Here is a 16,020-nt window from a genome sequence, read left to right on the forward strand (position 1 = left end):
CAGGCTCAGTAGTTGTGGCACATGGGCTTACTTGCTCCACAGCATGTGGGATCTTCCTGCTCCAGGGACCAAACCTGTGTCCCCTGCATTGGCAGGCAGATTCTTAACCACTGCACCACCAGGGAAGTCCCAAACAGACTTAAAACCAAGAGATCTAGCAGGCTGTTTGGAAACACAGATGTGAACACCTGACCTTTTCTCAATAGCCATTTCTCTTCTTTTTATCATAATACAGAAATATTTCTACTAATGACATATACCAAACTTAGGGACAAAATGATGTATCCAATCTTGCAGTGACTATATTAAGATATTCTTTTAAATTAAGATAGTCTTTTAAAATATACAACTTTAGTTCAGTTTTATAAATAGATTCCATCACGACTTGTGGTTCTCCTTCTATAGCAGAGAGTTGTCTGTCACTGGGAATCAGCTGCTCAGCCAACTCATTTCCCAGCTTCCTTGTGCGTAGGGCCACCATTTGGCCAGTCCTTGCTGATAGAATGAATGGCAGTGATGTGCTTTGTTTCCAGGCCTGCCCAGCTCAAAGAATCCCCCACAGGTGTCCCTACTCTTTCCCCCGTTTCTGGCTGGGGAAATGGAAATGATTCCCAGGATGACCTTGGAAGCTATGTGTTGATTACAGAAACTCCATCAGCTTGGGTTCCTAACAGTCAGAGGGAGGAGAGCTGCCCTGCTGAGCTGTTCTCTTGCCCAGATCTCTTAGATAAATTTCTATTATGTATGAGCCATTATATGTTTGGGTGTATATTTTATAGTACTTAGCTATCTAATGTGCGTTAGAAGCCAAGTAGTATTTATTCATTCATTGGCTATTGGAGTGTCTCCATGTGCCACCCTGGCTCTGTGGCTTCGCCATGCTTTCTAACCAGCGTGGCCCTAGCAAATGGCTCACCCCATTCCATGGTAGTGGAGCCATGTCCCAGATGAGGGCAGTAACATTTTTACTGTAATTATGTTTCCAGGGCTTCCCTGTTGGCGCAGTGGTTAAGAATCCGCCTGCCAATGCAGAGGACTTGGGTTCAAGCCCTGGTCCGGGAAGATCCCACAGGCCGCGGAGCAACTAAGCCCGTGTGCCACAACTACTGAGCCTACGCTCTAGAGCCCACAAGCCACAACTACTGAGCCTGAGTGCCACAACTACTGGAGCCCATGTGCCTAGAGCCCGTGCTCCACAACGAGAAGCCACCGCAATGAGAAGCCTGTGCACGCAACAAAGACTTAACATGGCCAAAAATAAATAAATTTATTTAAAAAAAAGTTTCCATTCAGGGTTTGTAAATCGAAACCCACATTTTCTTCCCACAGTTTCCATTTCCTAGCTACATTCTTTCCAGACAAAGGATCCTTCTCCAGCTTTCCCCCTCTATTTCTGTTGACTTCACATGGTAGCTAATCACCTCCAGCTGTACTGGCTCCTGGACCCTGCTGGCCTTGTTTCCTGTGCTTATGACAGGAAAACAAGGTCTCATGATTCCAACTCACTCAGTAGTTTCTAAAAATCTTTTAAAGCAATAGAAACCTTTTTTCCAAATCTTTAGCTACAACTCAATCTGTAGAAACTGTCCTGATTGAAGTGGAAGTGATGGTGGTGATACTTCTCTTGCCAGATTCAGAGCCACTTCTGAGGTAGGATTCAAACTTGCTACCCGGCGAGGAGTCATACATATCCCTGTGGGGTTTTGTGCATTTCCTGACACTGTCTTCTGCCCTTAAATAGCCTCAGCTCTTCAGGAGTAGGTCCCAGAAAATCGTTGCACTTGGGTAAGATCAGAAATTCCAGTTAACTAGCTCAGAATTGGTCAATCTGATGAGAAGGAACCAAGCAGTTTCTGGGGTCTTGGGATGGCGTCACTCATGACTGAGTGGAGGAATGCTGTCACAATTAGGAGTTAGCGAAATACGTTCAGTACTGAGAATCAGAAGCAGGTTCTTTGAAGCTGATCTCTTCCCTTTAGGCAGAATCAAATATAAACCTCCCAGGTAGTGTGATATTGTTTTCTTTCATGAGATAGTCTGAGTTTTACAACAACTAAGACTTGAAAATTCTGACTTATGTACCAGTCAGGCTCACAGGAAGGCAGCAGGAAGGGAGAATGAATTTCTTAGCCACTGTTAGTCAGTACTTGATCCTCAACATCAGAGCCTGAAGAAGATCTACCAGGAGTTCTGACAACACTCCCAGGGCCTATGGCTGGCACAACCGGCACCCAGTAGGGATATGGAAGTTGGGGTCCAGAAGTTCCTGCCTTCCCAGAGGCCTGGAATGTTGTTAAAAAATAGCGCACTGGGCTTCCCTGGTGGCGCAGTGGTTGAGAGTCCGCCTGCCGATGCAGGGGACACAGGTTCGGGCCCCGGTCTGGGAAGATCCCACATGCTGCGGAGTGGCTAGGCCCGTGAGCCATGGCCGCTGAGCCTGCGCGTCCGGAGCCTGTGCTCCGCAACAGGAGAGGCCACAGCAGTGAGAGGCCCGCGTACCGCAAAAAAAAAAAAAAAAAAAAAAAATAGCGCACTGAAAATGTTTAACTTGTCTGCACACACTTTTGGCTTGTTCATGTTTTAATGTGTATTTTTATTTACAAAGTGAGATGATGTATAACATGATGCAGTTACAAACATTTGATATGTCCATTTTCATGAAAAAGTATATAAATATATTACAGGAAGTTCTAGATAGTAAACATTAGAAATTGATATAGTAAACATTTGCTACCTTTTTCTCTATGCCAATATTACTGTCATTTAAAGCTTAAATACTGGTTTCAAGTATCCCCTATAAAATAGCTCTAGTTTTTAAAAAATACTGGAAAATAATTTCGTTATAAACAAGATTGGTGCATTAAAAATAGTCTCAGTGTGTCCTTGTAACAATGTCAGCTATAGTCAAATGCTGCCTTAATCATCCCTAAGATATGCATTATTCAGTTAGTGTTAAAAAAATCTTTGATAATTATCACAGGTTAAAGTAGCTGTAAAAATACAGCATTTACCATTATTTATTGTTATTAAGAATGCCCCTCTAAGGTAGAGGAGAATAAGCATAATGATGTTTTATGGACTTACTGCCCTGTGATCTTTATTTTAAATAGACAGCAGGAGCATCTGCTGGAAGTTAGGAGGGAAGTGGACAGACATCCAGAAGGCTGTTCTTGTCATGTCATTTCAGAGGCTGGGCCTGCTCTTTCTCCTCTTCTTCAGCTTGAAGACGTGTCAGGACATAAAGGATGACTTGATAGCAGAAAATATACTGATCCTATAGCACCCCCCCACCAAAAAAAAAAAAAAAGAGGAAGAAAAAAAGAGAGGGAGAGAAGACTTTAGATGTATAATGTGAATATATATATATATATATATATATATATATATATATATATATATATATATATATATATATATATATATATATATAGCTTCACCACTACTGGAAGTGATGCTTGAGTACTTTTGAAAACATGAAAAATTATGTCATAGGGTTGAATGTAAGAAGCAGGACATAGAATTGTGCACTGTCACAAAAATTATAAGAAACAGAAACCAGATTGACAAAATGTGGAGGGAAGAAGCCTTGGGGGTGGGTGGTGAGTGCTAACTGAAGTTGTCTCTGATGGGTGGACCACTTCTATTTTTTTGTGCTTTGGTGATTTTTATGATTTGCTTTTATAATGGAAAAATAAACTTCTAAAATTTCCTCTAGACTTATTGAACTCGTCTTGATGTTTTGAAATGTCAAGAAATTAATACCCAAGAAACTACACAAAATAACTGTCTTTAAATATTTTGGAACAAAAGAATATTTTTGATTTCAAAAATCAATGTATTTTTGATTTCAAAAATCAATGTGTTTTTGAAAATTAACTTTTTCAGTGAAATTAACTCTCTACTAAGTTGATAGTGCAGGGATCTGAGTTTTCCTGTTATTTGGCAAGGAATTAATGAGCCTGAAAATAAATGGGAGAAATTTACAGTATACTAAGTGGAAAGTAACAGTAATAACTACAGTTGAATCTCATTTAAAACAGTTGTGTGCATGTGAGCACACACACTGTGCGCTAAAGAATGCTCAGAATGTTGCCTAAAACGTTAACAACTCTGAAGAAGAGGAATACAAGTAACCCTTTTATTTCCTTTTGCCCATCTGAATTTTAATTTGCCCACATTTTCCACACATTTATCCTTGACTTTCTCTCACGCCACAAACAATCCATTAGCAAACACTTCACATAATGCCCTTTTCTCCCTACATCCACACTCACCACTCCAATCTGGGCCGCCACTGCTTGCTACCTAACCAACCTCCTGCTTCTAACCCTGCACCCTCCTTCCTAATTCAATTTGGTCTTGTTTTAACATAGCAGCCAGAGTGGTCCTTTAAAATGGGAGTCAGATCATGTCATTCTAAACAGACAATCCTGCGATGGCCCCATCTCACTCAGAGGAAAGCCCAGGCCCTGGCCCCGTCACCTCCTCTCGCACTTCCCCTCCTGCTGCCTCCACCTCAGACACCCTGGCCATGATTATTCTCGAACACACAAGACCCACTCTCACCTTGGACCTCCTCACAGGTGGTTCTGTCTGCCTGAAAGGCTCTTACCCCCAGACATCTGCGTGACCACCTGCTTCACGTCCTTCAAATCTTTGCTCAAGGGTTACATCCTCAGTGGTGCCACTCTATTTAAAATAGCACCCCAACCTGCCATGACTCATCCTCTTTACCCTACTTTTTCCCTCTAAAGCACTTATCAATTTCAAAGATCCTATATCGTCTACTCAGTTAATGGGTTTATTGTCTGCCTTCCTCAACACCATCCACTAGAAGATCTTTGTTATTCCATCAGGGATCTTCATCTTATTCATTGATACGCTCCAAGCATCTAGAAGAGTGCCTGGCATATAGTAGGCACTTAATAAACATCTGTTAAACAAGTGAACTTCCTGGGTCTAAAGAACTGCTTATACAGATCAGTATGTTTTTGTTACCTAGAAAAATATGACTGTGAATCAGCTTAATACTTAGGCGACTTAATTTGAATTAAAAAGGTATATGAAGGGAAAGTAGGCAAATTTAAATTTTAAAAATAGTAATAAACTTCTATATTCTTCAAGAGGTAGAGATAAATGAATTTATAGATATATGAAACTAGCTTCCACATCCCTCCCCCAATACAAACAAAAAGGATGATGGAACTATGCAGAGCAGACAGACACTCTAAGTAATGCAGTCCCTGGGAAGGACCCAAGTCTGTAGGTCAGTGGGTGATTTAACCCATGTTTTGACTTTAGGTAAGAGAAATGAAAATGATCAAAACAGAGGATAAATGAACACTTTCCCAAGAGTGCCTTCTCCAAGCTAAACAACTCCATCCTCCCTTCCTGCCTTCTGGTCAATGCTGTTGAATCCATTCCCTCTCAGGAAATTTCTGTAGCAAGAAGATTACCTTTTATCTCTTTTTTAGGTTGGAAATGGGGAAGGAATGCCACTAATTACATGCTATTTTGTACCACCCCAAATTTTTGCCCCCAATATACCATCCTATTCTCTGTAATCTATTCATTGTAGATATTGCATTTCCTCATTTTTTAAACTAAAAGGCAGCATTTAAAAAAGATAGTCTGGAAATATTTGCACAAAAATCTTCATTAGAAGGCACCAGCCAACACTAACCTCTGTCTGAACCATTCCATGTCTTTGTAGTCTCATGCATCGCACTAAATCAGAGATGTCAAACTGCCAAAGGAAACAGAATCTGTATGTTAAATAAAAAGGATAACTGAATTTGAACCCCAAAGATTCACTAAGGAGTGGCTTACATAGATTTCTGCACCCCAATCTCCTTCCCCTTCTAGCAGTCTTGAGAAACTGTTCTGGACAAAATTAAGTTGGTGAACTGACTTTGCCATCATTTGATAATTTTATTTATGATTTTTTTTTAAGAATTAGGAAGGTTATTCTATTTGAAAATCCCCAACAGAAATGCTCTTCCCTCTGAAATTTGACTTTCTAATATCTCCATTAAAAAAAAAAAAAAGGCAAAGTATTTTTCCTACATTTTGCTGCTCAGAATAAAATTCCTGATCTTTTTATTTTCCCAAGGGAGAAACAGACTATTTCATTTGTCCTACTTAAATTATCATGAGAGTGTGAAGAGCAAGACAGAACTGTTTTTAGCAAATTCTTCAACAGGTAATGATTTTAATTACATATTATGTGTACTAAGATATTCTAACATTCTAAGCGTGATTTATACTAATTTAGGTTTTAAGTAAGATTATACTCTTATTAGCTTTGTTTACTTAGTAATAATTTTAAAAATTGGGAGTAATTGTTTAGAGATAGACTATTTAGCATCAATTTGCATAACAAAAGTATTTCCCACCTATAGGTAACAATAACAAAAAACGCAGTAAAATAAATATAAGTTTGAAGTATTATTTCTTCTTGATTATGGCCTACGCAGTTTTGAACGTTTACTAAAATACAATTCTATGTAGTAAGAAAATTGTCATTCATACAAACTGATAAATAAAAAAAATTCCAAGTACTCACTTCAAGATCTTGACTGATTAATCCTAGAACCACATCTATGCATATCAGGGTCCCTGAACGTCCAATGCCGGCGCTGCAGTGTGTGGTGATTGGTCCTGATCTATGAATGTGTCTCATGTAAGAGATAAAAGTGAGCAAGTCGTCTGGCTGAGAAGGTGTAGCATGGTCCGGCCAGGCAGTGAAATTCAGATGAGAAATATGTCGCACCTCTCCTGTCTGAAATTGTACAACAGAATAAGTAGATAAAGGCATACTACGTTGTTCACATATAATTAGTTCTTATTATTATTTTGTCCTTTTAAATTTTGACTTGGCCATTGGATTAGATACAAGGAAAAGTGAAAGACAGACTCCATCAAACAACACACTGAGGGCCTTTATCAAGGAGGTTACTAGATCCACACTTTAAATACTGGTAAAAACGACTTTTTGGAAACCCTAAAAGCAAATTTATGTTTTGATATGAATAGCAACCTTTTTTTAATGATCCCATTTCAAATTCACCTTAGATAAAAGACACAGTCATTGCAGTGGCTTAAAAGTGCTACATGATGTGGCCCAGCTACCTCTCAGACCTAACCTCTTGCTCCTGGCCACTTTGCTCCAGCCATAGGGACCTCTCTGGTTCTTTAAAAACACTAGGCATAGTTCAGTCTCAGGGCCTTTGCACTTGCTCTTTCTAACTGAAATGCTTCCCTCCCCCCAGTTATCCCTGTGATGATTTTTTTCTCACAGCATCATCAACACCAGTATCTTTTCATTAGAAAGTAAGGTCCATGAGGTCAGGGATTTCCTTTTGTTTGTGTTGTTAACTTCTGAATCCCTATATTCCATAACAGGGCCTAACTAAGCTCTATAAACATGTGTTGATTAAATAAACAAGTCATTTAAGGAATACTGAACAATTGTGCTAGCATAAGTAATGGGTAGGCTGGTGTAAATGAATAAGGAAGTATAATCTTTAATTCTTTGTAAAACCACAAATCAAAAATCATGAAGGAATTTCTCAGGCTATGTTTACATGACACCAATAACACTGAGTCAGTTTTGTTTCTATGGAAGTAAAATTATTCTGTTTCTTTAACAAAGTTAAAATGCCAATAGGAAACACATTACTTAAACTGAGTATTACTGGGTGGAGGAAAGAAATAAAGTGAAGGGGTGTGGAGGTGAGGAAACAGTAGCAGCTTTACTTAAGGTATACCCACTTATCTAATTCAAGCTAAATTTATTCAGTGCTTAGGTGGCTGCAATAGGAATTACGTGAATAACAAACATTTATGCTACAATTGTTCCTGTATTACCAAATACATTGTCTTTATGGGGGAATATCTGCTACTTAGAGGGTTTTAAAAAACAGTTTTATTGAGTCTACTTAGAGGTTTGACCTGAAAAATATGTTTCCAGCACATAGCTTCTGAGCCATTCTGTGCTATCTATCACAAAGCAAAGGATGATGGTTGATCCTGTAAAAGTCCTGTATTATCATTTTCATTTAATACAGTACATGCTGGAGGAGACTATTTGGCAGAATTCATGAAGAGGGTCACATTTAAGCTTATATTAGATTAAGGATAGTAGATGGAATTAGTTCCACTGAAATGGGACCCAAGAAGTCACTGGCTTTTATTCAGAAACACATTGACGTAATCATGGAAAGATTTAATCCACGTACCTGAATGTCTTCTAGGGTCATTGCCCTTACCACAAAGCCCTTTAGCTGCTGCACTCTCACAAGAGCCAGTCGAAGCCTGTTGCTGACCATTGTTGTTTTGCCTAGGACATTAGGCCAATAGCGCTGGCATTTGACTTTTTCCCCTTCTACTTCTTGGGTCATCATGGCTATCACTGTGGATTTTTGTTCCCAAATCATCTGCCAGAAATCTCCAACGGTTGTAGGGAGAGGTCCTTGGCAGGCAATGTAGACGAATTCTTCTCTCCCCACTGGTATCTTAATGAAGCTGGCGTTGATATATCCACCTTCATCTCCAAGAGGCACTCTTGTAGCATCGTCTGTGAATTTCCAACCACAAAACAGAGCCATCTATATCATGCATTTTTAACAAGAGCCCTATAGACAAGGTGAGTCAAAGATTATTAGAATTTCCTAATAACCATAGATGAAATCACAAAAACATTTTAATAAAGGCATATTTTCAAACTGCAGTACAGTCAAATCATTTTGCACATTTCCCTCATGTTATAAGTATATTTAAGATGTCAACTCAGTTTTGGAAAAAATTAGATATTGTTCACATAGATTTGCTTGGAAAAAATCAAAATTAATAAATTAATGAATGCATTTAGAACTTCTTAATAACTAGGGAAACACAACTTTGCTACTTCTCCATTGTTATTTTAATAATGATGACAATGGTAAATTTAATATGAATGAAAATTTCAAAAATTATTTCATAAAACAAAAATTAGTATTACAGTGAAACTATTAAAGTACTTATTACAAATATAATTGACACAATTAATTCTTGCTTATCTAATTATAGTCTTTTGAGTAAGCAGCCAAAATAATAAACTAACTCAATAAATAAAGAGGTAGCTCACTTTATTCTCCAGGCATTGTAACTTCATATAGTCAAAATACATTTTCAAACCAAGCTCCCCCAGTAAAAAGTGTATATAAACCATCTCATCCAAGAGAATTAATCTGTATGTACTTATACATTAGAAGTCATTTCAATCTCAAATATAACTGGTTATTTCTGTGATTACCAAATTATGACATTTAGTAATAGATTTCAAAATCCTCCATCAATTGCCCTTCTATTATTTGACTTCTATCTCTTGATCCACGGAAACAAATCTACTCAGTAGTTTTGGATTTATGGCTTATCCCATTCTGCTTTGAGATACTAGTCTGCCATTTTTTTGCCTGAAACAGTTAGCACCTACTTTATGCCAAACCATGATCTATTCCATTTTAAAAATCCTGTCTAAGATTCAATTCTTAAAGGAAGTTTTCTAAAATGAATTTTGTCTTCCACCTTGATTGAAAAAATTCAATTGTATTATTATTTATTGCATGATTTGTCACTATTGGTTATGTTATTTATCTTTGAATTTATGACTTCCTGGCAAAGATAAGGTCAGTATGTCATATCATGTAATCCAACATGATTATATATGTAAATGTGGCTTGTGATTATTATAAGAAGTTGCTAGATGTTAATATTTTAGCTATATACATATATTCATATATATATTTTTAAAAAAACCACGTTGATTGGTGAAATGGGTGAAATATAGGTAAAAAGAATTGCTATTTTTTTCTTCCTGTTATCTTAAACAATTCAAAGAACAATGCAACTTGGTAGTCCCATGGTGGCCACACACACGTATACAGCTGTTATGTACCACAGACATTTCTCTAAACTTAAAATAGTAGAATAAATAGATTTGATTGTGACACATGAACTAAGAAATTGCTTATCTAGAAGCCAATTCCAATTTTTAAAAAGACTTTAAAAATTCATCAATGTCTGAAGAAATGTTTAAGATGCCTCTAATCAATTTTCAGAATACACAGATAATTTTATAAATTTTATTTATTTATTTATTTTTGGCTGCGTTGGGTCTTTGTTGCTGTGCACGGGCTTTCTCTAGTTGCAGTGAGCAGGGGCTACTCTTCATTGCGGTTCGCAGGCTTCTCACTGCGGTGGCTTCTCTTGTTGCAGAGCACTGGCTCTAGGTGCATGGGCTCAGTAGTTGTGGCTCGTGGGCTGTAGAGCACAGGCTCAGTAGTTGTGGCACGCGGGCTTAGCTGCTCTGCAGCATGTGGGATCCTCCCGGACCAGGGCTTGAATCTTTGTCCCCTGCACTGGCAGGCGGATTCTTAACCACTGCACCACCAGGGAAGCCCCACAGATAATTTTAAAAGAATTCAGGTTGTATATATAAATTTATTTGTTACTGATATAAATCTCTGAATGTGTGTGTCTGCGTGTGTGCACACTTATGTGAGAGATAAGGTAAACTAGCACATAAGTTTTAAATCAGTTTAAATTATATTAAACATACATTTGATTTGAAGCCAAATTGGAACTTACAGGGAAGTATATTTTTATATCGGTTCTTCCTTCTGTTTTCCTTAGTCTGTCCAATTAGACACTGATCCAGAGGTTTTAATTCTTGAAGATTCTGTAAAGCAAAAGTGGAAATAAAATTAAATTTGTTGAGATAAACAGTAATTCAGTAATGACTGCAAATGCTTTTTTAAAAAATAAATTATTTTATTTATTTTTATTTTTGGCTGCCTTGGGTTTTCATTGCTGTGCGTGGGCTTTCTCTAGTTGCAGCGAGCGGGGGCTACTCTTCGTTGCGGTGTGCGGGCTTCTCATTGCGGTGGCTTCTCTTGTTGCGGAGCACGGGCTCTAGGCACGTGGGCTTCAGTAGTTGTGGCTGACGGGCTCTAGAGCGCAGGCTCAGTAGTTGTGGCGCACAGGCTTAGTTGTCCCGTGGCATGTGGGATCTCCTGGACCAGGGCTCGAACCTGTGTCCCCTGCATCGGCAGGTGGATTCTTAACCACTGAACCACCAGGGAAGCCCCTGCAAATGCTTTAAATGTGCAGGGTGCAAAACTGACTATCGATCAGGACAAATTTGACTGTTAAGAAACAGATATGTCCTGTCAAGACAAATAAGCCTGCAATCCCAATACTAATTCAATATATCAGTTGTTGAAATATATTGTTGCAAATATCTTTAACATGTTGTAGTCAACTAACTTTGTGAGGCAGCAGTTTGTATCTTAATTTTAAATTTCAGCTTAAAGATGTGTATAATTTCATTTTAGAAAAAAAAACACAATTCATGAAAACAATTTTGGCTTAAAGTAATGAGCTGGAGCAGAATTTCTTGCATTATTGTCTCTGGGGTCACAGAATATTCCACGTGGTAGAATTGTGGTAAGATAGTCCTAAATTCTAAAGCCAACTCTTTCTCACTTTTCGTTCACTCATTAATTAATCCATCCATCCATCTAGCCATCCAAGTCAACCAATATACATTGAAAATGCCTACTATATGCAAGGCACTGTAATAAGTGCTGGGAATACATTAGAGAGAAAGAAGATATGATTTGAGCTGTCCTGGAGACCACAGGCTACTGGGAGAAAGAGGCAGTAAAAGAGTAAACAAACAAATATTGTGATATATGCTTTGAAGAAATTAACAAGCTGCTGTGATACAGAAAAATAAACATCTGCTTTATAAAGGGTTGTGATGGAAAGTCTCTGAGATGGTAACATTTAAACTTAAGACCTTAAAGAAGAAATCACTTCTGCAAAATGGAGAGAAAGAGTATAACTTAACATTGTGAACCTGTTTCCAAATCCATACAATGGGATTTAAAATATTTTGAGCATTATACACAAAGCATCTAGCACGCTGTTGAAGCTCTCAGTAGAAGTTAGCTCCTTTCACTTCAGGGTCTACGAAAAGCTCAGGATGTGGGCAAGTAAGCAGATGGTTTGAGGGAGATGGGCAAGGTAGACCTCCAAACCACAGTGGTGCTACATTATTCTTTGGCCTAGTGGTAAGTAATGGATGGGGCCAGCAAGACCACAGGAGCAAGGCCTCTGAAGCACTGCGGCTTTGAACTGGGGGCACATTCTTGGAACTGTATTAAAATAAAAACTGTTGCTAATGATGAATCACATCTTTAGTGTATTAACTATGAAGTTTAGTGGATGGTTGGAATTGATACTTGACTTTTTAAAAAAACTCTTTAGCCTTACGTATGAGGATAATCTTCAGGGAGATTTATCAAGCTCCGAAGCTGCTAAAGAGATCCCTTTAAATCAATACTATTAGGATCCTAATTAGAAAAATTAATTTACTGCTAGAAATGACAAGATGGTACTTTTATAGTTGGAAGTTGTAAAGTAATAGATATTTTCAAGATTCTTAAAATTTCTCCTAACCTTGCAGAAAACTTTGTTGGAGAAAGAACAATTATCAAAAGCCCCTTACCTCTAGCTCCTTAGACGGAATTCCTTGATCTAGTAAACCCCGCAACATTCGAATGACTGATTTCAACTCCGTACCGGTGTATTTACTGGAGGGAAGCACTTTGACAATGGGGAGTGTGGTGAGCTCCTCATTTGTCAGAAAGGGATGACCTAACAAGAAGATGGCAGTTGATTAAAAAAAAACAATTCCCCCCAGAACTGATTTAGCCAATAAGAGAGCTAATTTTAGCCAGTAAGAGAACCAATTTTATCCTATTCTCACCTCATCTATTTTTTACAAAAGTGAGAGTCTTTGACTTAATAAGGCAATAGAATTAACAAGTAGGCAGGTAACTACAATCATCAAAGGAAAATCCTGGCCATAGCAAGATCCTTGTACCCAAACCTTAAGGGAACACCTCACTGACTGTTCAGAGTTCTTAAGGCTCTTGGCTGTCAATTACTTACAGCTTCTAAAGGAGTTTAAATTGTTTCTCTTTGCTTCTCTGGACCCAAATGGCACTGTTTACTTGATAAGAATGTATTTAGTCCTGTTTTTATTTTGCATTTAAATTAGCCTCCAAGCACATGGAGAAAAGATGAAGGGAGATGCTTCAGAAATTCCTTACAAGGGGACACGGCACTAGAAACACTGATTTCTCCCTTCTCTACCCACCCTTGGTACTCAGTGCCACTATCTCTGTCATTTGATAGTTTTCTCCATGCAAATGAAATCCTAAGGGTCTTTAGGAGTTTATCAAACAAGTGCTATCAATGTCTAAGAAGAGGTATGTGTCTAATTTAGTACCTGCTCTACCTATGGAAAATGCTGACAACAGAAGGCAACTGTTATCCTGGAAAAAAGTAGGAGAGACTTCTTGCTATAGTCTGCACAAGTGTAGCTTTAATTACATCAATCAGTTGATAAAAGCATTTTGATGATGCAGCTACTATGCACGCAACAGTAATTCCAGGCACTGGGGGATCTCAAGAAGCTTAAGTTCTGTCTGGGGCGAAAACTAGTAGTGAATACAAAATCCAATCATATGAAATAACTGTAAACTTTTACAGAACTGAGTGTGAATGCAACAGGAGCTCAGAGGCTGGAGAGATGAACCTGGGTTACAGGATTTGAGCATTTCCATTGACACCAACAATCCAACTAAGTCAAAAAAGTGTTAATTCGACTCCTTTAATTTCTTTCAACAATGACTTCAAATTACAAAACGTGTTCTTTCACTGCATTAATATAACATTTCTTTATATGAAAAAAAAAGAAATAAAACGCTGGATAGAACTTCATTTACCTACTGGCTCAGTATAAAACGAGAGGCAGTAATAGTGAGGACAGACCAACTGACTCTTGCTCTTAAAAATTTTCCTATCTTTGAGCTATTCTTCCTACTTTACTATAAATAAAATGTGCTCCTAGATTTCTTATTCTTGTTTCCATTTAAAGTATTTACACATCTATTTACATGTTTTACTCCAAGCCACTGAGAATTTTAGCCTAATAACTGTGCAAATATCTGGTCAATAAATGAATGTTGATGTTTTTCTATGTGATTTAACTTTATGTATAGAACTTAATAATGTAGACATATGGTGAAATAACATATCCATATATTCTGAAAACTGTAATTTTCAAACACTTGTTTTTCTACCTATAGTTTTTGATTTAAAAAGTTGCTAATAAATTTCTTGCCTTTATTGGAATCTTCGTGGTTTGTCACTTCTATTGGCAATTCATCACTTCCCCATGTTATTTCATCATCATCATCAGTCTTCTTTTCTGCTGACTTGTGAATTAAGCTATGACAACAAAACACATTTATATTTTCTTCAGTTCTGTGTCCAAAATAAATTGAAATATTATGTCCTTGAATATTTGGAAATATGTCCTACATATTTCCACTACAATTATTATGGTATTTAAAAATAGATTATCTGATTAAAAAAACCTTAAATCCATAATTCCTAAAATTTATTGGTAGCTATAAATTAAACTGAGGTACAGAATTGTTTAATATAGTTTAAATTTTGTCCTCAAACAAATCCCAAGTCTTTGAACCTTAGGTTGAAGGAGTCATCTTGGGGATGGAGAAAGTGGTGGTTTGTTTCCACCCTTCCACTTGGATGCATGATTACAACTGTGTAAGTAGAGCTCTCTTTTGTTTTTTTTAACAGCTGTCTACTATTGTACTGTATGAATGATTCTTCATTTAATTACAGAAGTCCCTACTGATGGACATCAGTCTTTCACTACAATTGGGGGTGAAAAGGACACTCCGGTATCTGGGCACTCACTTAATGTAATAAAACTCAGTACAAGTTCTCATTATTCTAGGGGTGCACAGCAGATGCCATCTCTCGGGTAAGGTGGGTGGCTAGAAAAGAGAAACTAGGTAGAAGAATAACATTTAGCGATTAGACGAGATGAAAAAGGATAATGCAAAGGCCTGAATACATTTTAAAATTTCTGATACTCAGGGGAACAAAGCAGAGTACATTTTTCCTGATGACATTATTATACACCATTAAAGCAGGACATGCACTAATGCTCCCAAAACATTGTAACAGGACAACAATTATGCTGCTTTTATGGTGGATGCTTTCCTCTGCTCCAACTAATTGTACATCACAGTTAACATGTAATTTGCAAGTTCTGCATCCATGAGGTCTTCTTGGTCTTCTAGCAAGTATGCTTTGTTTGGAAGGATATGTTTTGGAGATCCTCCCATAAGGATCCTCCCTTCTTTCTCATTCTTTTGAACAGCTGCTTAGTATTTCATTGTATGAGTACACCCTAATTTATTTTGTGTCTATTAGGGTTTTTTACTACTATAAACAATGTTGCAATAAATATTCTTATAGAAACATCTGCATACATATGGTAGTAGGATCAATTCTTAGAAATAAAATTGCTAGGTTGAAGGGAATGTACTACAGTTCTTTGAACCTGTGACACGTATCATTGTAAGATACACTATTCTGAATTAGGTCACAATGAGAGATACTTGGACTACCTATGTGCCAAACACCTGAAACAGCTGGCTGGGTTGTGGGTTCATAGACCCTGTCTTCACCCCCCAGTGACCCTGACCAGCCACAGGTTGTGAAGTCTCAGGGGGCCATTCCTGCAGTGGGGCCTGTGGTTGATACATGGACTTCCTTGTCCCCAAGCAAATCTCTAGGAGGTTAGAACCCAGAGTTGACTAAGTCTCTGCTTGAAACCGGGTCACAACCATGGCTTAGGAGGGGCAGAGAGGGGAGACAGAGTGAATAATAAAGCAGTGAGGGCCACCATAAACTTCGCAGGAGTTCCTTCAAAGGCATTTCTGTTACCCGTACCCTTCTGAGATCTACATGTCCTTCGAGTTCCTTCGAGGCTGTTTTTGTCTGTTTTGTGGCCTTTTTCCCCTTCATCGTTATTTAAAAAATAAAATAGTTTATATATACGTCAGCAAGCAGAAGAGTGTTTAGACTTCT

General features: G+C 37.9%; 2 protein-coding genes across 16 annotated transcripts in view; one reads left to right on the plus strand and one right to left on the minus strand.

Annotated features, from left to right (window-relative positions):
- Positions 1-16,020, plus strand: part of SLC10A6 (solute carrier family 10 member 6) — a 49,343-nt gene that overhangs the window by 31,980 nt on the left and 1,343 nt on the right. For 2 of the 4 annotated variants that reach the window (XR_009540264.1, XR_009540263.1), the window contains one exon: positions 987-2,403. The gene's annotated coding sequence lies outside the window, so the exon portion shown is untranslated. Of the gene's footprint in view, positions 1-986; positions 2,404-3,110; positions 3,345-6,112; positions 6,203-14,607; positions 14,686-16,020 lie in introns of those variants that run through there. The other 2 variants (XR_009540262.1, XR_009540265.1) reach the window with 2 other exon arrangements.
- The window catches only part of PTPN13 (protein tyrosine phosphatase non-receptor type 13), a 233,184-nt gene continuing 219,726 nt past the window's right edge, over positions 2,563-16,020 (minus strand). For 10 of the 12 annotated variants that reach the window (XM_060147860.1, XM_060147865.1, XM_060147863.1 and 7 more), the window contains 7 exons: positions 14,237-14,343; positions 12,554-12,702; positions 10,630-10,720; positions 8,241-8,578; positions 6,566-6,781; positions 5,684-5,746; positions 2,563-3,274 (listed from right to left, as the gene is read on the minus strand). In XM_060147860.1, coding sequence (XP_060003843.1) covers positions 3,179-3,274; positions 5,684-5,746; positions 6,566-6,781; positions 8,241-8,578; positions 10,630-10,720; positions 12,554-12,702; positions 14,237-14,343 — 1,060 coding nt within the window. In that variant the 3' untranslated portion in view covers positions 2,563-3,178. Of the gene's footprint in view, positions 3,275-5,683; positions 5,766-6,565; positions 6,782-8,240; positions 8,579-10,629; positions 10,721-12,553; positions 12,703-14,236; positions 14,344-14,838; positions 14,933-16,020 lie in introns of those variants that run through there. The other 2 variants (XR_009540261.1, XM_060147869.1) reach the window with 2 other exon arrangements.

The sequence above is a fragment of the Lagenorhynchus albirostris genome, chromosome 4, assembly GCF_949774975.1.
Source record: "Lagenorhynchus albirostris chromosome 4, mLagAlb1.1, whole genome shotgun sequence".
NCBI classification, from domain to species: domain Eukaryota; kingdom Metazoa; phylum Chordata; class Mammalia; order Artiodactyla; family Delphinidae; genus Lagenorhynchus; species Lagenorhynchus albirostris.